The sequence below is a fragment of the Lutzomyia longipalpis genome, chromosome 4 (assembly GCF_024334085.1).
Source record: "Lutzomyia longipalpis isolate SR_M1_2022 chromosome 4, ASM2433408v1".
Lineage (NCBI taxonomy): Eukaryota > Metazoa > Arthropoda > Insecta > Diptera > Psychodidae > Lutzomyia > Lutzomyia longipalpis.
Window position 1 is genome coordinate 14011428 of NC_074710.1, and position 22618 is coordinate 14034045.

The following is a 22618-nucleotide window of genomic DNA, read 5'->3' on the forward strand; positions in this document are numbered from 1 at the left end:
ATCGAAAATCGACCATAACTCGAAAACGGCTTGACCGATTTTGATCAACCCGGGGTCAAATGAAAGATCTCAACAAACCCTACAACTCTCTAGAACATCCGAAGTTTCAAAAGTGACCGCTAGGGGGCCAAAAATCAAAAACCAAATTTTCGATGAGTTTTCGATGAATATCTCGAAAACGGTGACATAAATTTTTTTCATTTTTTGATATGTTATAGCTGACCATATTATCTAGCTCCATGCCAAAAATGAAGAAAATCTATGGATCCGTTCTCGAGATATAGCCTTCCAAAGTTAGCATGTCATATCTCGGGTTCTACAAGTCCGATTTTGATCAACTCAAACGCAAATGAAAGGTTTCGTGAAACCCTACAAATGTCTAGAACATTGCAACTTCGAGAAATGACCGCAAGAGGGGCTAAAGTCAAAAACAAAGTTTTCGAAAATTTCGAACTCGAATTTTTCGAAAATGGCGACATAAAAATTTTTTTTCGATTTTCGATATGTTATAGCTGACTTCAAGACCTTTCAAACAAAAAAAAAAATTATGAAAATCTATGGATCCGTTCTCGAGATATGGCCTTCTAAAGATTTCTTAGGGTATGACTTTTCTACTTTTCCCGACTTTGCGCGTATTTAAATTAATTCGCGTTCTAGTTTGCTCTCACAAAATTGGTACACTGAAAGAAACACAGCTCCCGTAAGCTTGGTCAGCTTACCAGTACATTTTTCAACCCTCTCTCCTTGTATAAGAAGAGTACGAGTCAAAAGTATTTAACTTTTATTTCTATGCACTCACGTATCAAAGTATCAAATTACTATCAAAATTCGCTACAGTACAACCATATCGAAGGCTTTAATTAACTAAATTAATTAATTGATTAAAACTTTTTTCTTTATGTTATAAATCTGTTTCTTTTCCTTCTTTTCCCATTTTTTCAGATTGTAAAAATATGAGTATACGGAGGGGTTATTTTTAGGGGAAATAGGGGAAACATTTCCATTATAAACTTTTATTTAGAGGGGTAGTAGTAACTGTTCACAAAAGGGGAATTTAACGAAGCCTGTTGCATGATGCTATTTACGTGATTTTCTCCTCCTAAGGGGATGAAAAATAAGAGGAGAAAAGTGGGGTAATTTTCCGCTCCTTATCTCTCTGGCTCTCTGTAAAACTAACGAGAAATGGATCTCTTTGATGAGAGGAGTCAACATGTTGATTTGCGGTTCTTAGAGACAACATTACAGATGCTGAATCAGTGTTGAGTCTTCATCTGTCGTGTATGGACCATGATTGAAAAATTTTCCCAGAGTTGGTCAGTTAATATACGTTGAAAGGCTGACTTTGAGGGTGCATTGGTGCACTTATATGCAAATGTGAAATAGGAAATGTGTGAAATAGGATTTCAGTGTTGGGACCATTGGGTGATTGGAGACCTTCCTTGAACCATGGAAGGACCATCTACCACCCACTGTATGGGATTTCGAACTGACTATGTGGATTTTTAAATAGCCGGAAGTGGATTTTTTCGGCAATGGTGACGATTTCTCAATTCATCTTGCACTTTGTGATTTTTGTTGTGTGTTCTGCCCACGATCTGGAGGATTTGGGCAATAACAGTGTAACCCTCATGGGTGACTTGAGTGAATCCAATCTTAGTGATATTGTGATACTCCCTAGTTTATCGGAGGAATTTCTCCTTTATAATGTCACCGAAGCTATAAATGGCAGTAATTTTCCTACCACGGATGGCATTGTGGATTTCGGTGATTACCTCAATGGAAGTCAAATGATTGAGACCCAAAGTGTTGTGATTGCAGTTAATGCTACTGATCCAAAAAATCCAGCCTGGCCAATAAAGCATGCAGCCATTGTGGAGGGTGATGTTGTGCTCGGTGGTCTTATGATGGTGCACGAACGCGAAGATACCGTAACGTGTGGTCCTATAATGCCCCAGGGTGGTATACAGGCATTGGAGGCCATGCTCTATACACTCGATAGAGTCAATGCTATTAATCTTTTACCCAACATCACCCTCGGTGCCCACATTCTTGATGACTGCGACAAAGATACATACGGATTGGAGATGGCCCTCGATTTTATCAAAGGTAAAATTTTACTACTTTCTTACCTTTAGTACATTTTTTGTACTTTGTAATGCTTCAATTGAAAACGCATTGAAATCAGTTTTGTGAATCCAAAGTATTAATGAGAAAAAAAGTTCTCATATAAATCAATGATGAGCGTATTGCTTATGGGGGATAGAAACACCAAGAATTTTTTTAGAATATACCCCCAAACATAAGTTAAGAATTATATTTTTATGTAAACGAAATATGAAAAGTCAATCATATAACGCATCCACCAGCATAAGACACGGTATACCACAACGTACGATTTATTTATGCGTTTTATAAAATGATTTATGAGGTGTGTTACATATTAGGACACATAAAATTAAGTTATTTGGGAAATTCAATTTTATAAGTAAAAATGTTAATTTGTCTGGTTCTTAAAATTTTACGGAAATTAGTTTATTAGGTCTTGAAATAAGATAAAAGTAAATACATATAGGTACAATATTAATTTAGAGTCAACTCTTGTCTTGATGAGAGAACAGAAGGAAGTGATTATTGTGTCCCAGTTTAAAATCAAAATTGACCCGTTTTTTTCCGTATATTTTTAATGCTTTGAAGAAGAGGGCAAACACCCTCGAAACGTCGCATGTTAAAATAAAATTGAGAAAAACTAAATAAGGTTTACTTTCCGTCCAAACTCCATATTAATTTTGTTTTACAAAAATAGTTTTCGACTTTTTTGTGGTCAAGGAATTATTATAAATTTCAGATATTGTATAAAGTTGTAGTGCAACACATTTTAATCTGGATATAAACACTCAAGTGGAACAAGACTTAGCTTAAGTTTTCCTGAAGCTATCGCAAAAATTGAATTTAGTTACAACATAATTTTAGAAAAGAAAATGCATGAGAATTTGAAGTTGAAAACCTTCAAATTGAGCGATTAATTAACTTATTTTTATTTTTGGTAGGTACCTACCTCTTTTCAAACTTTCAATATTCTTTTACTAGTTTTTAATATTAGTTCCCTCGCGGCCGTAAAATACTAAAAAAAAAATATTAGTTCCTAATATTCATTTTTTTCTTAGGCGGCTATATTATTTAAACGGCTTGATCGATTGTCAAGTATTTACATAAAATTTTGCACCATCATTTTCGTAATTTAGGGTGTCTGAAATTTACTTATAATAAGTTTAGACCCAATCTGAGTCGGTCGGAAATTTTTCCTAGAACTACAATGGATTTGTGTGGTATACAAACCTCATTTTTATGTATTTGGCCGATTTGACCATATTTGCTCTACAGTGGGACCCCAGTACAACGACCACTCGGTTGTACTCTTCACACTCATTATTTTCAATGCGCGAGAGTAGCTCAACCAAGTGGTCGTTGTACTGGGGTCCCACTGTATTTTAATTTTTACCATATACTTCGTCTCCACTACACTTTAATTACAAGAAGTAGTAATGAAATGAAACTCCTTTTGTTTCATTATTGATTATACATATAATGTGATTAATTTGTCGTTTTTGTAAAAGTAATTTAGGTAGGTACCCTTATTATCTTAAATTTGAGTCGTTTTTCTTTATTAAAATTTCATAGTTACATAATGATTTACATATGAATATGTTGAAGAACTACCTATTCATCAACAGATTTTACTTTTTTGCTTTTTTAAAAGAATCATAATTTCATAATTTCAAATTAAATTTACTCATATGTACATGATTGGGGGCTATGTTCGTATTTATAATTTACTTTGACCGCTTTCATTTCGTTGTAACCTCTGTTCATATCGTGGGAAAGTATAAAATATTTTGCGGTTTTTTTTTTATCATATATTATACTAATAAAAGGTACACATTATTTAAATTGTCATATGTGGTTTAATTAATGATTTTTTTGGGCATAAATTTGTGCTGCAAAAAAAGTTATAATTTTTCTCTCGAATAAACAATGGCCAATTTTCTTTAACGATTACTTTAAAGGTCTTTAAAAATAAATAAATAATTAGTGGGTATCTATCATGAAAAATGCACTCTGTATGTATGTAATTAGAATTACAATCGGTATTCACAAATCTTTTAATTTCGATCAGAGATCATTAAATTTATTATCTTCTCCGATCTATATAATAAAGAAAGGTCTGTTTGTTGGTAATCTTTAGTCGTGTTCAGCTATACAAATGTACATCCTTTGTCCGATCGCGATGAAATTTGGCAGAGAGGCTCTTTATATCAGGCAGTTTCGAGTGGCTGTATTAATTTCCCCCAAAGCCTCCCTTAAGGTAGCCCACAAATGAAAGCTAAATAAAGCATTTAGAATTATCGATTGATATCTATAGAAAGTTAATTGAATTTAACACTGTCAAGTTCATACAATTATGTATTGCATATTACCAAAGTGTCTTACCTGTCTTAGTTCGTGTTCCTTTTCTATAACATTTATTTTACATTAGTGTTATATTGTAAATGAACTGCTCCAATTGTGATAAAAGACGGTTTTGAATTGAACAAAAAGATACTACATATTTGAAGTTGTGACGATTATATGGAACTAGTCAACCCGAGCCCCCAATCACGTGTGAGCAAATCCATTTTAAGCTGTAAAAAGGGGGGGGCGTATATTAGTAGGGAGGATGAATAATACGATACCCCAAAAAATTTTTAAAATAAAAAAAAATCCCGGTTTCTGACCCTTCAGCAGGTAGAAAATGGGAAAAAAATCAATTTTTCTGTGGGGGCGCTATAAAGGGGGGTTGGGGCTGAATCCCATATAGCGCTTGCAACTCGTATTGACCCCCTCTACTCCCATACCAAATTTCATCAAGATCAGCCCAGCCGTTTAGAGGAGTTCATGTGCCACAAACAAACAGACTTTTCAGCTTTATATATTAAGATATCGAAAATACTTACATTAGGTATTATGTATTTAAAAAATTTGTTATGTAGACAATTTTGTATTGCATTATTACCTTTCACCTCCTACACTTTCCGTGTGCCCTTCACTTAAAATAAGCAAGAATTGTTCTAGCTTTATCGGAAATTTTTGAGAATAGTTTTTTTTTCAATTTTTGCCAAAAACATTTTTCTCTGTGCAGTCACATTTTGAGCTTTTTGAATAAAAAAAAATTTCTTGTTCTGGCTACAAACCGGCTAATGTTGCTCCTGAAGGAATTTTGAAAGCGCAGGACATACGTTCTTGCTGCACACAGATAAACGACCAAAAATGGCAGTGAAATTGTCAATTTCCGCGAGAGTGCCACTCGCATTCGTTAATGTCTAGCATTTAGTGTCCGAAAATTTCACTCGCATTCGAGTAATACGAATAATTTTTCTGTGTGTAATGAAAATCATACACCTTAAGGAATTTTCGAAATATTTAATACACTTTCGTTTGTTATTTTATGTGTCTCTGCTAGAAAGGATGTATTCGAAAATCGAATTGCCTTTTCGAAATGTGTATGAAGCCATGCTAGGGAAATTTTATCATAGTTTCCACTTATCTCATTCAATTTCCTCACCCACTTTGTTCTACAGATAGACCCTTTTCGAACTTCTATTCTGAAAGTTTCCGTTAAGCGTATTCAAATGCAAATCAGGAGAAGAAGAATTTTCTGATAAACGCATCCTTATTTCTCCTACATTTTGTGTGTCCTGCGCTTCTGATGACTAACTTTGGGACAAATCAAGGGGTTGTATCATGAGAGGAATTTTAATTTGGGCCAACTGTATTACAAAGTAATCGTCCTCTGACCGTTAACGTGTAAACACGCAAACTTTTTCGCGCTTCTCGTATCAAAAGAAAGATGAGGACTTTGTGAGTTTTCACACAAAAGACTATCCTTCAGGCTATATAAATAAATCCAATTTTTTTTTTCTGGTAAAAACGTTCAAGTAATTCTGGTTGGTGTTGTAGTGAAAAAAAGTTTATACTTGGACATGGACAAGGAAAATGAGGATTTCAGTCAGGAATTGTGCATGTTTAGTGGTTGTGATTAAAATGTGGAAGAATCGCTTCAAAATTCATGAAACTCAGTTATAATCTTTGACACGTCGGTAAAAGATGTACTTTCATCTTTTAGATGTTATTTACTTACTGATGTTCAATGATTAATTTTCTGCACGACGAATTAAAAGAACATTTCATACACTTTTCCCACTTTTCCTATCTTTATTGCTTATTGTTAGGTTGATAAAATTTTTATTTTGAAGACCATAAATAGAAAAAAATATCACAAAAGATAATTTTTAAAATATCTACATAACTTTTTGTGCAGTGAGACTAGAAATTAAAGTTTTCTTATGATGAACTTATGTTGTAATGATTGTAATTCATCATTATTGGTTACGAATATTAAAGATTTCGATTATTAATTATGATGTCTTAATACGAAATTCTAAAAATTTTGAAAGAAATTGTTGCGTCTAATGCACATAATAAAAATTTGCCAAAAAAGTTACTAATAGTTTTGAGGACTGTAGTGACACAAAAAAACTTAAAATTACCGTGATTTTTTTTTCAAAATAAGCTTTTTTTATTTTCTTTTTGAGTCTTAGTGACTATATTGATTTCGGTATCAGATTAAGTGAAGACGCCAGGTGTAATTATTCTCTTCCCATTTATTTTAAAATCATCCACTAATGAAAATTCTCATAATGGTAGCATCTGGTAATTTCAATGACTTATTTGCGTTGTAAAACTTTCGTCTTTAATTTCCAAGGAATTACCATTTCTTGAGAAGTGGAAAATATCTTTTTTTATTACCTACTACTTTTTGAGATTTATAAATAAATTATCTATTTTGCAGAAATTAATCATGGAAAGTTAAATTACTTCATGTAACAGATGAAATTTTTTTCTTATACATATTACCTTCGTAATTAAGAGAAAAATTTCCATGTGTAACAGAAATTATCACTCAATCCAACATATTTTCCAGGAGTGAGCTATGAGTGTGAAAAGTTTCGACTTCGGTGATTGAGGATTTATTCTGCGAGAGAGTGTGGGAGGACTGTGCAGATAAAAAAAGCTATCGTGAGGATGTGGCATGTGAGAATAGCGTGGAACGGTGTTTTCAGTTTAATTGTCCTCCTCAATTTTGAGTCCGTGTTGGCATCTCGTGTGCCAAAAAGTATTAAAGAGTGGTCAAATGCCAATGAGAGCTTTTTTATGAATCCCGAGGATGCTTTTTGGTGGGATAGTGCCTATTTTACGCATCCCACTGAACGACATAAGCACCGAAAGCACCTATCGCGCCATCATCGACACCTTCACCTCGATTCTATGGACTTTCGAAAATTTGTGGATTACCACGTAACTTCGGTAGTAGAAGAATCTTCCGGTGTCCATGATACAAGTCCTCCACCATGGCCTGTGAAACGCGAAGCTGTGGTGGAAGGTGATGTGATTCTCGGTGGTCTTATGATGATTCATGAACGCGAAGACAACGTAACTTGTGGCAAGATAATGCCCCAGGGGGGTGTTCAAGCACTCGAGGCCATGCTCTACACTGTGGATCGGGTGAACCAAATGAAACTCCTTCCCAACATTACTCTAGGTGCTCACATTCTTGATGATTGTGACAAAGATACCTACGGGTTGGAGATGGCCCTCGATTTCATTAAAGGTAAAATCTGTTCGTCAACTCATCTTTTATGTTGATCAAATAAATTTTGAACTTTAGTGGGGGACTTACATTAAAGCTGATTTCATCATAATGTAGAGGAAAATATGAGGAAAGTGTTCCGGCAACTTGAGAAAATTTTTAGAAGACGGATTGTGTATCTGGGTATATTTTTCCTAAACTTCGCTGAAAAAGTAGGTAGTAGAGAAGAAATTGTAGGTACTGATAATGATATTCATTGCATTTCATTAATTGAGTATTTTATGTTGGTATATAATTTTGTAAATATGTATTACATTTCTGTAGGCAAGAGATTTTTTTTTCAAATCACGATTGTACGATCAAAAATCGCGAATTAAAATGTACAGTCGTGCTCTCGTGGTAGGACCGTCGTCAAAATGACTTCTCCGCGGTAAAACGGCTTCAGAATGAGGAATTTTGCCTTCGCAGTGGGACAATTAGTATTCTACATTTCCAATAGTACTAATTGTCCCACTGCGAAGGCAAAATACTTCATTCTGAAGCCGTTTTACCGCGGAGAAGTCATTTTGACGACGGTCCTACCACGAGAGCACGACTGTATAGGAGGCATAGGTCAATTAACGTATAGGGTGACCATGAACTGTCATGATTTCAATAGCTAATATGTTTTAATTGAATTAAGATATTTGAAAACTTCCACCATCAAAATATTCATAAAATTAAAATGTTTTATTTGTTTTTTAATTCAAGTCAATATCCTAATAAAATTTATCCAGCAGAAAAAAATTTGAAATGAAAATTTCTTTCAACTTCTATCCAGAAGACCTAAAACTTTTAATAATAAGAAGTCCTTATCACCAATAATGGTTGTACACTATTTTGAGAAAAAAGAAAATTTAAATAATTTAATCCACTGAAAATACAGAAATTTCTTGACTAGTTATGGAAAGGTCTTGAAATGATTAGAATTAACTAGAAATCTCACTGACTTGCACTAAAAGGCCGACGATTTTCGAGAAAATCTAACATACAAAAAATTTAGATTCAGACAAATTCACTTAATTAGCCCGATTTATTCTACCTATGCTTTTTTACCTATGTCTAGTAGGTACTACTTACCTGTCCTACATGCTTAATTTTTTTTTAATCATATTCTCAAAAATGTGTCACTTTTGTACTTTACATGTTTTCTTCGATTATTTTGCTTCGTTGAAGCCAAGTTAAAGCATTAAAAAATGCGGAATTTGATTATAACATTGCGACAAAACTTTTGTACATAAATGAATTCTTCTGGGATCTTTGAGCTTTCTCCCGGGTGAGAAAGTTTCACTTTTAAAACATTGTTACTACCAAGGAGAGGTTAATGTTTCCTAATAAACAACTAGTGAAGAATATTTAGGAGTTAGTCTATATGGTATTCTGTCAATTTTAAGGTCCCGCTGGTCCCATAGATGTAGAGTGCAAAATGCACGTTAGAAGAAAATATTAAGGGGGGTCTCTTTTGAGAGCTGGTGAAATTAAATGTTTTTATTTTTCTTGGGGTTTTTCTTAAACATGGTTTTCAATTGTTGGTCACATTTAAAGACTTATTATTGAAGAGTAAGAAAATCACTTTCCGCCATCTTTTGTGCGACGCCATCTTGAGATTTTCCTCAAAACACAAAGGTAGGTTTTTCTCAGGATCTACTGGATGGATTTTGATGGGGTAAAAAGCAAATGAAAGAGGAAATACCAATGCAGATTTTGATGTAGCGGAATTTTGAATTTCCGTTCTGGGGCTGAGAAAAGTGAAAAAACGTCAAAAATATCTGAAAAAAATCACATTTTTCCACTTTTCTCAGCCCCAGAACGGAAATTCAAAATTCCGCTACATCAAAATCTGCATTGGTATTTCCTCTTTCATTTGCTTTTTACCCCATCAAAATCCATCCAGTAGATCCTGAGAAAAACCTACCTTTGTGTTTTAGGGCAGTTCCGTGGATAACTCGGAAAATCACAAGATGGCGTCGCACCTAAGATGGCGAAAAGTGATTTTCTTACACTTCAATAATTAGGCTACAAATGTAACCAACATCGGAAAACCAAGTTTAAGAAAAACCCCGAAAATTACAACATTAAAAAATGAGTAAATTCTAACAATTTTCCCAAGAGACCCCCCTTAATGCTTTAACGGATTTGTATTAGGTTTACTACACATTGATGGTGCGTTTGTTATATTATTGCAAGGATGTTTGTGATGATAATGAAAAATGAAGAATGTGGTGTCACTTGTTCTCTAAAAGGGTTATAGCATAGCAAATATTTTCATATAAAAGATATGCCCTATTTGGTCCGAAAAGACAAACTGCGTTCTCATCTCCGCCATGAAACACGCCTCATATTTTAAATCACACACATCCAGCTGGTAATTCCTAGATAAGTTAGCCCACTGGTCTGGAAAATTACTTTCTACAAGCTAAATCATATCGGGCTTCACAGACCTTAAATCACCTCCCGCGCAATTTAAGCTCGCGTAGTATTTCAATATGCAGTATCTCCACAGAAAGTGTCTATTTTGTTCCAACATGGTAGTTTTCCTTGACCTAGATCTATTTTGTTTCATTGCTTTCATTTTCTTTCAGGTTCAATCAGCAATATCGACGGGGCGGAATATCACTGCAATAAATCCCAAGTTCGGAAGGTTATATCGGGAGTTGTAGGTGCAGCATCTTCGGTTACATCCATTCAGGTGGCAAATCTACTGAGACTTTTTAAGATCCCTCAGGTAAGTCACATAACAGTTTAATGAATTATTCAAAATTACAATAAAAAGTTCCCAAAACACTTTTTTTTATATTAGTGAAAAAATTCTTGTAAAGTTTTTGCAACGAAGAGCATAATTGTAAACTATAGTTTTCCAAATCGTCCAATTAAAATGTGAACAAGTAAATTTTGAGGTTTGAGATGTGCTTTGAGAAAACATAATATACCTACCAAAAAATTAGATATAAAAAAATAAATTTCTTAGAACTTGGGTGTTTATACTCACAATAATATATTTTGAATGAAAATGACTGTGTATAGTCACTTTTATTCATAACTAGTCAACCTGAGCCCCCAATCACGTGTGAGTAAACTCCATTTTAAGCTATAAAAGGAGGGTGATATTAGTAGGGAGGATGAATAATACGATACCCCAAAAAATTTTTAAAATAAAAAAAAATCCCGTTATCTGACCCTTCAGCAGGTAAAAAATGGGAAAAAAATCAATTTTTCTGTGGGGGCGGTATAAAGGGGGATTGGGGCGGAATCCCATATAGCGCTTGCAACTCGTATTGACCCCCTTTACCCCCTACCAAATTTCATCAAGATCGGCCTAGCCGTTTCGGAGGAGTACATGTGCCAGAGACAAACATACTTTTCAGCTTTATATATTAAGAAGATTATTAGGGGTAAAAAATAATATTAATGTGGGTGGTCCTGTCCGTGGATACCGTTTTTCATCACAATCGGTCCAACTGTTTCAGACAAGTTCCATTGCTACAGAACCAACCTATACCGAAATTTTATCTCTTTTTTTAAATTGAAAAAACGCACTGAAAAAAATATTTTTTTAATAACTTTGTTCCTAATGATTTACGAATTTAACCTTTGGAAAAATAGGAAAAAGTAAGGAAAAAAAATATGTAGGTACATATGTATATTAGAAAAGTGGTACTGGCAAGGAAAATTTTATTCTTTTGTTTTTATATTTTTTGTTTTTGTATTACTCTTCACATTTTTTATGTAGATTCATATGCTATTCATTTAAAATTACAAATTATAAGATTTTTTCTCTTTTAGCTGTGATTATTTTACGTCTATTTATACACTTTAATTGCATATAACTGCATTTTTTCGTACTCATGATATTAAAATATTTTCACTTCTCGTCATTCTGGTAAAAGAGCGCGTATCAGTAACTTTTTGTCACACTAAATCCTATTGTGTTTTTTTTGTAATTTAATTTCCAATTCAATTACTTTAAGAGACGAAGTTTTAGGGAGTGTCTTAAAAGCGGTACCCCACAGAAAAGTAAGAGAAGCAAATAAATGCTAAATATCCCATCGCAAACTCCTCGAGGGGTTCTTGAGGGTGACAATCGATGGGGCGAGGATTTATGGGGCTGCGTGAATAGGGAGGAAAAAAAGAAGTACCATTGGGGAGCCCGAATATTGTGGGCGGAATATCAAATAGACTTTTATGGGATACAATATACGGGACACCCACGTGAACGGTGTGGGATTAACCATCTCGGACGGAGAATTAAAGTCCACAATCAGCATTTATGGGCAGAAAGCTTTTTTTGCATGCCTTTTAAAACATCCTTCACAGGCAATTGAAGCTACGAAGTAGTACAGCTTTTCACCCGCATTTTTTTAAATAAGGTATTCTTGTGGAATAGAAAAATTTATTTTTATATGAATAAGGTGGATTATTTTTTGAAAATATATTACTTTAAAAGAAACTTTTGATATGTAGGCACATTATACTGCACTTAAATTTATATTTTAGATTATATAAATTGCATTTTGTTGATGATTGAATAAAAATTTATTACAAAATACTTAGGTATTCTGAAAGCAATCCTCAAAACTTTGCAATTTAAGGACAAATAATTAAAAATACATGGGATAGCGATGCAACTATATATATTTTAATACTACATAAAATTTTCGAGTGCATAAAATTGCATCTCAAGATGTTGCATAGTTTATTTGTTGGAAAAGAGAACTTCGCATTTATATCCTCATTAAATAGGTATCCTTCTTCTCAACGAGTCCCGAACTCAGCAATAAACAGCGCTTCGAATACTTCTCAAGGACCATCCCTTCGGATCACTACCAAGTCAAAGCGATGGTGGACATTGTACGAAGAATGGGATGGAGCTACATTTCTATCATTTATGAAGAAAGCAATTATGGACTGAAGGTTGCGACATTTTGCACCTTGCCAGTCAACATGTATTACATTTGCAGAATTTTGTCTTTCTTGTAGGCATTCGAAGAACTCGAGGACTTACTTGCTAAGCATTCAATTTGCATTGCAGTTAAGGAAAAGCTTTCAAAAGATTCCGGTGTTGCAGCAGAGGCTACGTACGATATGATTGTTCAGAAACTACAGACCAAACCAAGAGCTAGAGGTTAGAAAGCATTGTTGGAGGATATAGAAGGTTTTTTTTAAAAAAAAAAACTTCTTTATATCAGGTGCTATAATTTTCGGATCGGATCAGGAAGTTGCAGGGGTCATGAGGGCAGTCCGAAGGAATAATGCCACGGGATCATTTTCTTGGATTGGCTCAGATGGCTGGAGCGCGAGGAATTTGGTTTCGGACAATAATGAACCAGAAGTATGTTTTTTTTGTATTGTCTATAAAGATTTTTATTTGCAACCACTACATATAACAATGTGCTTTGGGATTATTTGAAATGTTTAGTTTTTCATTTAACGTTTTCCTATTGTTACGTAGTTGAAAATTGCTGTGTTTATTAAATATAAAGGACGCATTTCTGAAGCTTAAGGATGAAATCTTGTTTACTATTGTAAGATACTCTTTTAGGTTGAGGGGACACTGTCTGTGCAACCCCAAGCAAATCCCGTCAAAGGATTTGAAGAATATTTTCTCGGGTTGACGGTTGAGTCAAACGTGAGGAATCCTTGGTTTGTCGGTGAGATTATTTCTCTTTCCTTCCTTCTATTGCATTTCTTATTTTTCTTGATATATTTTTATCATATTTACATTTATATGCAGAATTTTGGGAAGACCACTTTGAGTGCAAATACCCCAATAGCTCCAGGACACCATTCAATAAAGACTACAGTCGCTTGTGTAGCAGAAAAGAGAAACTTACGAAGAACAACACGGATTTTGAGGATCAACTGCAATTCGTCAGTGATGCAGTGATGGCCTTTGCTTATGCTCTGAGGTAGTATACATTAATTCTTAAACATGATGTACATAAGTATATAGCGAAAATTATCTTAATGTGGTATTTCATGCGCGACTTTGTCTCACAGCAAGACAATAATATTTATTTATTTAACCTCTAGGCCGCCAAGCGGGGTCGTTGAACGACCCCAGCCCTATATTTCGTGCTATAACTTAATAAATATAAAAGATACCATTCCCATCTTTTGGAAATAAGTTCTTTGGTTATCTGAGGAGGTTGTGTAAAAATTTCAGCTCAATCCGTCCACCACAAGATAAGTTATTAAGGAAAATGTAGAAGAAGGGAATTCAAAAATTTGTGTAACGGCCATGCTGCGGAAAATTTCTTAGAATGAAGTTAGTCACATCATGAATCATATGGTTGAAGGGGGTTGAAGGGTTGTGTTTACTTTCTCACTTTATCTTCTCAGTGTCAGAATTTTCGCGAATAAGTATCATAAACAACATAAAACAAATTTAGAAGCATATAAATGTGCAAAACAATAAAGAATATTCGAGAAATATTGCCATTTATCACGGTGCGGGAAGTGAGGGGAATGTGGGGAAGTAGTGAAAAAAAATAGCAGTTGCGGTCAACTTCGTGGCAAATTTCTCACGAAGAAAGTGTGAAAAATGAGTGAAAAATGTTTTTCCCTAATATCTTCTTCTGCGTGTTTCCGGGTGACGAATTTGTGATGCAAGGGGCAAGAGGACTATATAAGGAGTCTAAAGGTAGTGACCCGACAGTTCCCGGTTTTATAGTTTATGAGAAAATCGACTTCCTTCTTGGGGTCGTTCAACGACCCCACCTTGGCGCTCTAAGGAAGCTCCAAGGTCTTGGCGGCCAGCAGGTTAAATAAATGTAATGAATTAATTAATTATAATGTTAGTAAAGTAATAAATATACATGAAACTAGGGAAAATTAGGCACCACAATTTTTGGAATAGAGTTTGTCCATTCAATACGTGATATACTAGTTAACTAATGAAGTTCTTCCCTCACATTAAAAGTTTTGTTTGAGAAAAAAATGTCTTTTAAGCTTATATGTATTTGCTAAAATATTTTTAGGGATATGCATAATGATTTATGCAGAGGAAGACCAGGACTGTGTGATGCCATGAAGCCAACAAAGGGTGCTGAATTGCTCAAATATCTAAGAAATGTTGACTTTGAAGGTAATGTGTTTATTTTGACGAGGTAAATTGTCGCTTCGCTCCAATTTACCTCGCCCCGCTTCGCGCAAATTTTAGAGGGAGAAAGGAATTGTGATGAATTAAAATATATTTAATGGAAGATTTAGTCGTTGGTAAAAACCGCCTGGTATCAGTAGTCTCTGTACCAAATTTCATTACGATCGGATCAACGGTGTAGAAATGCATAGCTGTACAGTGGGACCCCAGTACAACGACCACTCGGATGTACTCTTCACACTCATAATTTTCAATGCGCGAGAGTAGTTCAACCAAGCCGTCGTTGTACTGGGGTCCCACTGTACAGACACGAAATCCTTTAATTATTATATAGATAATAAGATAGTATTTTCTATTTTGAAATTATATATTCACAGGACTCTCAGGGGATCAGTTTAGATTTGATCAAAATGGAGATGGTCCAGCTAGGTATAATATAATCCACTTTAAGCAAACACAACCTGGGAAGTACAGATGGATTAAAGTGGGGGAATATTATCAGGGTGAACTAAGAATCAATATGTCAGGTAAGTACTAATAAACCTAATTATATACACGTATTATGTTGACTTTTCAATTTTCCTTTTTTATTTTAAGGAATTTTTGAATATTGAAGAAGTTTCTAATTGATTAAATTTAAAATGATTAAATTGTCTACATATATTATAAATTTTCCTCTTGTTTGACTAATTTATTAACAAATGAATGAGAATAATTTCTTGAGGTTTTCCATGTTTGCTTTTAAGGAGATTAACTTATAATCCCACTTCTTGGGATGGAAAGTGGTCATCTCCAAATAGGAAAAAAATATTGAATAAATAAATCGATGGCCTTTCAAAATGAAAAATGGAATTGCATCATAAATAGTAAAGGAATATCGATTACATCCTGATATTATCAGTTTATCCCTTAACAGTTTCATTGATGTTATTCCTAAAGGGAAAATTCATAGAAATTTATTAAATTTATTGTATCAATTGAACCGACATACATATACAATACACACTTGGACTTAATTTTCCATGTTAGGTGAATAGAGAGGGTGGAATTGTAGAAGGTATTGATTGGAAAGTGCTAAAAGTGTAGAAGAATTGACGATAGAATGTGAATGGCAATCGTATTTCACTGTGGTGCTAAATTGTCGTGTAACACATTTGCAGATGTGCAATTTAAATTGGATCAACCCAAGCCACCGGAATCCGTTTGTAGTCTCCCCTGTGAGCGTGGTCAGGCGAAAAAGTACGTTGAGGGAGAAAGTTGCTGCTGGCATTGTTTCAATTGTACGCAGTACCAGGTGAGGAAATGTAACTGCAATTTCAAGCTCCACCAAACCATTTGTCTCATAAAAATAAAATTTAATGAACCCCTCCTCTTCTTAATCTATCCATCTATTAGATTCGACATCCTCACGATGAGACACAATGCCTCATGTGCAAGGAGGGTACAATTCCGGATCGCAATAAAGAATTTTGTGAGGACATCCCTGAGGTTTTTCTACGGCCAGAGTCTGGATGGGCAATCGGCGCTATGGCATTCAGTTCAACGGGAATGCTCATTACGCTCTTCGTTGTGGGTGTTTTTCTAAGGTGAGCTCATAATTAATTTTCCATGCATATTAGGAGAAAGGAAAGTTATATGCTTGTTATAAATCAAGGCGATCAAGGCGTTAGCATTATAATTCATTTCAGGAATTATTTTCTCGAAATTCCATTTCTCGTCATTTCCGAATAATTAGGCATGTTGATAGTTGATAGTGTGTTACGTTACAAACTGAATCAAAGCTGAGAAACAATAAAATACTGTTAAACTACAATAGAGTGCTAAGAAAGCTGAGTATTATGGACGACGAGAGATAAATCTTTTTTTTAAGAGTGTAACTATACTTTTTGCCTAAGACCTTCAATCTATGACTGGTTTATTGCAATGATCTTTTTCAGATTCTCACTATACGATATTTATGTTGATTTTTAAGCTATAAATTTTGTGAAAAATGAAGAGCTAATTTAGTCTACTCTATATAATAAATGTTCTACTTTTTATTCCAGACACAATGACACCCCAGTAGTGAGGGCTTCTGGTCGTGAGCTCAGCTATGTTCTCCTAGGAGGCATCGTTATGTGTTTTCTTGTGACTTTCCTACTTGTTCTTAAGCCAACGGATATTGTGTGCTGCATCCAAAGGTTTCTATCTCCATAAGCTGTTACTGATAAATTATTAATTCACTAAATATATACTTATCTTTCTAGGTTTAGTGCAGGTTTTTCCTTTACCGTGGTTTACGCAGCCTTACTCACAAAGACAAATCGCATCTCGCGGATTTTCAAAGCTGGAAAGCAGTCCGCCAAAAGACCCTCATTTATTAGTCCACGATCGCAGCTAATTATTTGTACGGGACTAACATCCGTACAAGTTTTGATTAATGGAGTATGGATGGTGATTTCGCCATCGCGAGCAATCCATCATTATCCAACAAGAGATGACAATCTCCTAGTTTGCGATTCATACATTGACGCTTCGTACATGATTGCATTCTCATACCCAATTGTCCTTATTGTTGTATGCACAGTATATGCTGTTATTACACGCAAAATCCCCGAAGCATTTAATGAGTCCAAGCATATTGGTGAGCAAATTTTCCAGACCACATTGATTGTTGTAAATCCTTCTCATGGGACACATCACCTTTTTTTCTGCAGGATTCTCGATGTATGCGACATGTGTTATCTGGATGGCATTTGTGCCACTCTACTTCGGGACAGGGAATCATGTTCCACTGAGAATAACATCAATGTCTGTTACGATAAGTTTATCGGCGAGCGTTACAGTAGCGTGTCTGTTTTCGCCAAAAGTGAGTGAACTTTTATCGCAACTATTTTTATCCTCGTCGAGTATATATCGTGTGGCTTTTGCTCTCTATACATAAATATTATACCCGTGAAGAAGACAAATGGCTTGGGATAGTGTTCGACTACATATACATATGTAGAAGCGAATGTATAAGCATATACCTGCACACTATGTAAGCAACAGGTAGTTCCACTGAGGATTCAATTGACCTCCACTTTGATTACATTTAACCCACGTAACTATATGGGGAATGGAGTACATTTATAATATAGATATGTATATATAATATTTAGCCAAATGTTCATCTACTAATATTTTTTATTGATTCCATGTGGTTAATATTTTTTATGCGAATATCTCATCAATAATACTGCAATGAGAAATTTAAAAAAAAATGTGTTTGCAGCTCTATATAATCCTAATTCGTCCAGAGCGTAATGTGCGCCAGAGTATGATGCCTGTTCGCTATAGCGCCATCAATAAGACCACCAACTCTGGGCAATCTATGATGGCAGCTGTAATGGTAACTGCAGCGACGTGTAATCAAAAGGAGAAAATCCAGAAACACGTGCCTCCTCCCTCGACCATCGCGGTTGAAGATTCCGCTACGCAGGTTGCAAGTAAGGAATTGTTTTTATTGACTATGTCTTGTTAATTCAGTAGAGTAATCCCAAAACAACATTAACGATTATCTATTTCCAATTAAATTTTTTCAGCACTGCGTGTTGCAGAGATTTCAACGCAGACCATTCTAGCTGGTGAATTGGTGCTGAAAGCATATGAAGATTTATCAAGGAATGGGCACGAAGATGGGGTTCATCATAGGAATAGCATGATAGGTAACAATGTTGTGAACAACAATCGCATCGAAACCCCATCGACAACATCGAAGGCATTGCGTGACGATGCCGATCTATCGAACACATTTAGTGCAAATAGTCCGCGAGATTCATCAAATTCTGTGATTCAATCGTCTGCCAATGTGGAAAATGTCGTATTATAGCAGAGTGGTACACTCACTCACTCCGATAGTGTTAAATCGAAAAAGCGCGAAGCAATCACCGTTTAGTCTTATCTTACTTAGGGTAAAAGGGGTAAAAGGTGATTTCTCGTCCCTAGATTAATATTTTTCTATAAATTCATTGATGTTAAATGATTCTCAAAAACATCATTCCTTTTTATCATATCTAATATCGACATTTTCCACAAGAAAAGAAAACACAAGGAAAATAAAACAGAGATTAACTTAAGTTAAACATTCTCTCTTGTGCTCAAAAAGAAAATTAGCATAATATAGAAGCAGAGACCGAGAGATGGTTCGTATCTTTTTCTTCTCTTATTTCTGTAAGATTATAGCAGGAATAGGTGTAAGAAAATTATATGTAGGCTATATATCATTGGAATTTATAAATATTAAAACAATGACGTTAGGATTTATGAAAATTAAGACGGAGGATATAAAGGATTCCATTTACATTTTAATACACGAGTTGCATTTTTACTTGTTCATCTACCCACGTCTTTCGTGAGAGATTAATTAAGTTTTTGTATTGTAATATAATAAAATATCCTTATATAGAGAAATGTTAGCCTTTCCATCCTCCGTCGCTATACATAGATTACTTTTAGTAAAACATGAAGGAGATGGTAATTTAAAAAAATGTGAATTCCAAAAAATAAATAAGAAAACAGTTAAAGTATTTACCAAGGTGTTGCACGTTAGAAAATATTTGATGTTTACTTTAGTATCTACTTATTTTTTTATCCGCTATGAATCTCTTTCATTTTTTTTTACTTTTTAAAATTATTTTTAGGGATAGAAAAAAAAATTGTTAAATTTTCATCTCAAAAATTTTCTAACTTGTCACCCAAAAGTTGTGAAAAGGAATCTTTCTGTAAATTCGGTTAATTTCTTAAAGAAATTTTGTCTTGGTCACTGGAGTTCTTTTTTGGGGCTTCTGAGCCCTGAGCTCCATCTGGGATTCCATGACCATTAATGTAATGTTCGAAAACCCCTCATAGATCAGCTGATTGTGGGAGGTTTTCAGTGGAGTTTCTCTGCAACTTTAGAGAGAAACTGACTCTAAGTCCGGAAGTCTGGCTTTAAACCTCAATCTCGTAAATCTATTGAAAGAAAATTCAGTTCTGTTTTTTGCTATTAATTTTCATTACGAGATTGATGTTTGCAAAACTCGCCAAATTTGATAAAATGAAAAGATAAGATGATGAATTTTTAATTAAAATTATAAAAGGAATTACAGGAAGTACTAAATGAATTTGGCGGGAGGTTTCAGGCACGGGTTAACTTGATGTTGAAGAATGCGGAGAACATTGTGAAGCATAAAATCAAATATGAATAAAGTCTTGGAGCTCCTCCACGAAGTACGAAAGCTTCATTGGGTTTTACTTCAAAGTTCTTCCCGTCAATTGTGTCCCTGGAAAGAAAGAGTGAAGTAAAATTAGAATATTCCAAATTAGGATTAAGGTATAAAATTCTTCAATTACCCTTCCTTATGACTGAGGCTGTGCATAGAAACAACTTCGATGCGATACATTTGTGACATTTGCGGGAAAAGTTGTGGGATGTTGACTTTATGAGTATTGTTGCTAAAATTCAAGATCATCACAAAGTTTTCCTCAGGTTTAGTACCAGGAACCCTCCTTTCGTACGCCAGGATGTCCGTTCCAACAAGTTTCATCAAAAGTTGCCCCTGGGTGAAAGCTTTTTCATGTTGATGCATCTTTGTCAGTTTTCGGAAGGACTTGAGGTGACTACGGGTTGCCTTTTCCTGTGCTTCAACATTAACTTCTTTGTAATCAGATGAGACAGGAAGCCAAGTTTTGTCAGAATTAGAGAAGCCAGCATTTTTATTGGCATTCCAGGGAAAAGGAGTTCGCACTGGGTCTCTTGAATATTGCTCGTAAACATCAGGACTTGTATTACAACCAGCAGGATCTATGGTATCTTCCCAACTGATATAGACATCCTTCAAAGCTAGTTCTTCACCCTAAAGTTCAAAAAAAAATGTAACGTTTAGCAAACAAAAAAGAAAAATTAATTATAAATTGATTAAAATTAGCTTTAAACTATGATTTAACTTTAAAAATAAAATTGTAAATGGTAGAATATCAGAAGGTCCTAAAGGTCTGAAAACTCACATTGTAGGTAACCGCCATCCCGGGAAGTGTCTGCAGAAGTATATTTATGAGATCTGCCCGATCAATCCCAAATCTCGATGCAATTCTCTTATTATCATGATTCCCTAGGACCCAATTGTTTTCCTTTCCTTGAGGCAGACGACTAATCCATCCATCAATTACGTCTTTGAAATCCTTAGCGGTTGACTTTCCGTTGAGTTTGCTTATCAGCTCAAAATTGAAGGGAAGCTGAGCACCTTCCCGTCCATGTCCATCTTCGTAGAGTCTCTTCATATTTTCCAATGGCGTATAAGCTTCTATCATTAGAATCCTTGGTACGTTATCAGTTTGCTTTGCAAATTCATCCACAACTTCCCGCCATTGGTATACCATATCGAAAGTTTCATCCAAATTTTGAGTGTAAATGTGCTGCGTGTAGCAGTCATGTGTAGGGTCTGGACAACTAGGCCCGGTTAAGGATTCATCAGGAATGTTCCCATTTGAATCTGCAGGAACTTCGAAAAGATATGGCACAGCATCAATACGAAATCCAAAAACTCCTTTTTGCATCCAAAATCGCAGAGTCTCCTTCATTGCATCCACAGTCGCTTGATTTCTGTAGTTCAAATCTGGTTGTTCTTTTAAGAAGGCATGGAAGTAGTACTCTTGGCGCTTTTCATTCCATGTCCAAGCACTTCCACGGAAGACAGAAACCCAGTTATTAGGTGGCTGGCGCTGTCCATTAACAATCTTACCAGGATGCCACACATAGAAATCCTCATAGCCTGGTACTCTATCAACGCTCTTTTTAAACCATTCATGTTGATCACTCGAATGATTCGGTACAAAGTCCAAGATAATCTTTATTCCAATTTCATTGGCTTTCTTAATTAGTGCTTCGAAGTCTTCCATAGTTCCGTACTCAGGTTGAATCGCCGTATAGTCAGCTGTGTCATAGCCAAAATCAGCCATTGGCGATTTAAAGATAGGAGACAACCATGTGCCGCTCATACCTAGATCCTTTACATATTGGAGTCTCTGGGTAATACCTATATTTTTAAAAATAAAAGTGAATATGTATATAATCCAGTTCAGAGAAAGGTGAACAAATACAAAATATGTGGTATAAACTTAAAACTCCCATACCACTTTCTTTGAAAAAAAAAAAAGTTTTCACAATTCGGAAAAACGGCCTAGTTTTTATAGAATAACTGCGCATAGATATTAATTGATATAAACCGCCGGAGACTTGATGATTATTAACTACTTTTTTGAAAACTTAAACTACTTTTTTATTGACTAAACTCACTGAACCACATCTAAATTACACAAAGTCACATGCACTGAATTACCTTTCAGATCACCCACACCGTCATTGTTAGAGTCCATAAAGGATCTGGGATATATTTGATAGAAATTCCCATTATTGTACCAGACACCCTCAGTAGTGGCAGAAATCACCAGAAAAACAAAAATGATCACTCTCATTGTGTAGCTTTGAAGTCCCCAGAGATATTCCCACAACTAAATAGCCACCAGTCTCAGAAGAACCTTTTATAGCAATCGTAGAAATGGGTGTAGTAAATTTTTACTAAAGATATTTGAAGAAAAAATAAGTATAAGAGTACTACTTGACTGTCTCTGAAAGTCGGAGTAATTTAATTGATTAGTTTACCACGTAATATCCGCCAAAGAGATAGTTATTTGTTTGCTTCAGTGTTTATTGACCTTCGCAATGCAGCGATTTGATGATTTTTGTCGCCAGATATTAATCACAATTGTTGGAATACGTGGAAAATATTATGACATAA

At 34.9% G+C, this 22618-nt stretch overlaps 2 protein-coding genes across 6 annotated transcripts; one reads left to right on the forward strand and one right to left on the reverse strand.

Moving 5' to 3' along the window:
• Positions 1-972: 972 nt before the first annotated feature.
• On the forward strand, positions 973-20059 carry LOC129796544 (metabotropic glutamate receptor 2-like). Of its 5 annotated transcripts, none has more exons than XM_055838579.1 (17): positions 5820-6130; positions 7019-7705; positions 10306-10448; positions 12464-12634; positions 12701-12845; positions 12910-13052; positions 13263-13371; positions 13455-13629; positions 14701-14807; positions 15200-15349; positions 15983-16116; positions 16218-16408; positions 16868-17002; positions 17069-17445; positions 17519-17670; positions 18076-18289; positions 18386-20059. In XM_055838579.1, the coding sequence occupies exons 2-17, from the start codon at positions 7120-7122 to the stop codon at positions 18670-18672; spliced, it is 3219 nt and encodes a 1072-aa protein (XP_055694554.1). In that variant the 5' UTR covers positions 5820-6130; positions 7019-7119; the 3' UTR covers positions 18673-20059. The 5 variants fall into 5 exon arrangements, with proteins under 5 accessions (XP_055694556.1, XP_055694557.1, XP_055694554.1 ...); XM_055838580.1 differs by having other exon boundaries at positions 6000-6143; positions 6988-7705; XM_055838577.1 differs by having other exon boundaries at positions 6000-6134.
• LOC129796552 (maltase A1-like) lies at positions 19888-22457 on the reverse strand. Its single transcript, XM_055838597.1, has 4 exons — positions 22160-22457; positions 20829-21856; positions 20175-20677; positions 19888-20104 (listed from the first exon to the last, which is right to left on the reverse strand). Exons 1-4 carry the CDS (start codon positions 22293-22295, stop codon positions 19960-19962), a joined length of 1812 nt encoding a protein of 603 aa, XP_055694572.1. The 5' UTR covers positions 22296-22457; the 3' UTR covers positions 19888-19959.
• Positions 22458-22618: the final 161 nt, after the last annotated feature.

Coding starts and splice junctions, on each gene's coding strand:
- LOC129796544 (XM_055838579.1), top strand. CDS start 7,120: ATGTGGCATGTGAGAATAGCGTGGAACGGTGTTTTCAGTTTAATTGTC. Junction 12,846..12,909: donor GACCAAACCAAGAGCTAGAG/GTTAGAAAGCAT, acceptor TCTTTATATCAG/GTGCTATAATTTTCGGATCG. Junction 13,053..13,262: donor CGGACAATAATGAACCAGAA/GTATGTTTTTTT, acceptor ATACTCTTTTAG/GTTGAGGGGACACTGTCTGT.
- LOC129796552 (XM_055838597.1), bottom strand. CDS start 22,295: ATGAGAGTGATCATTTTTGTTTTTCTGGTGATTTCTGCCACTACTGAG. Junction 21,857..22,159: donor CGGTGTGGGTGATCTGAAAG/GTAATTCAGTGC, acceptor TTAAAAATATAG/GTATTACCCAGAGACTCCAA. Junction 20,678..20,828: donor GGATGGCGGTTACCTACAAT/GTGAGTTTTCAG, acceptor TTTGAACTTTAG/GGTGAAGAACTAGCTTTGAA.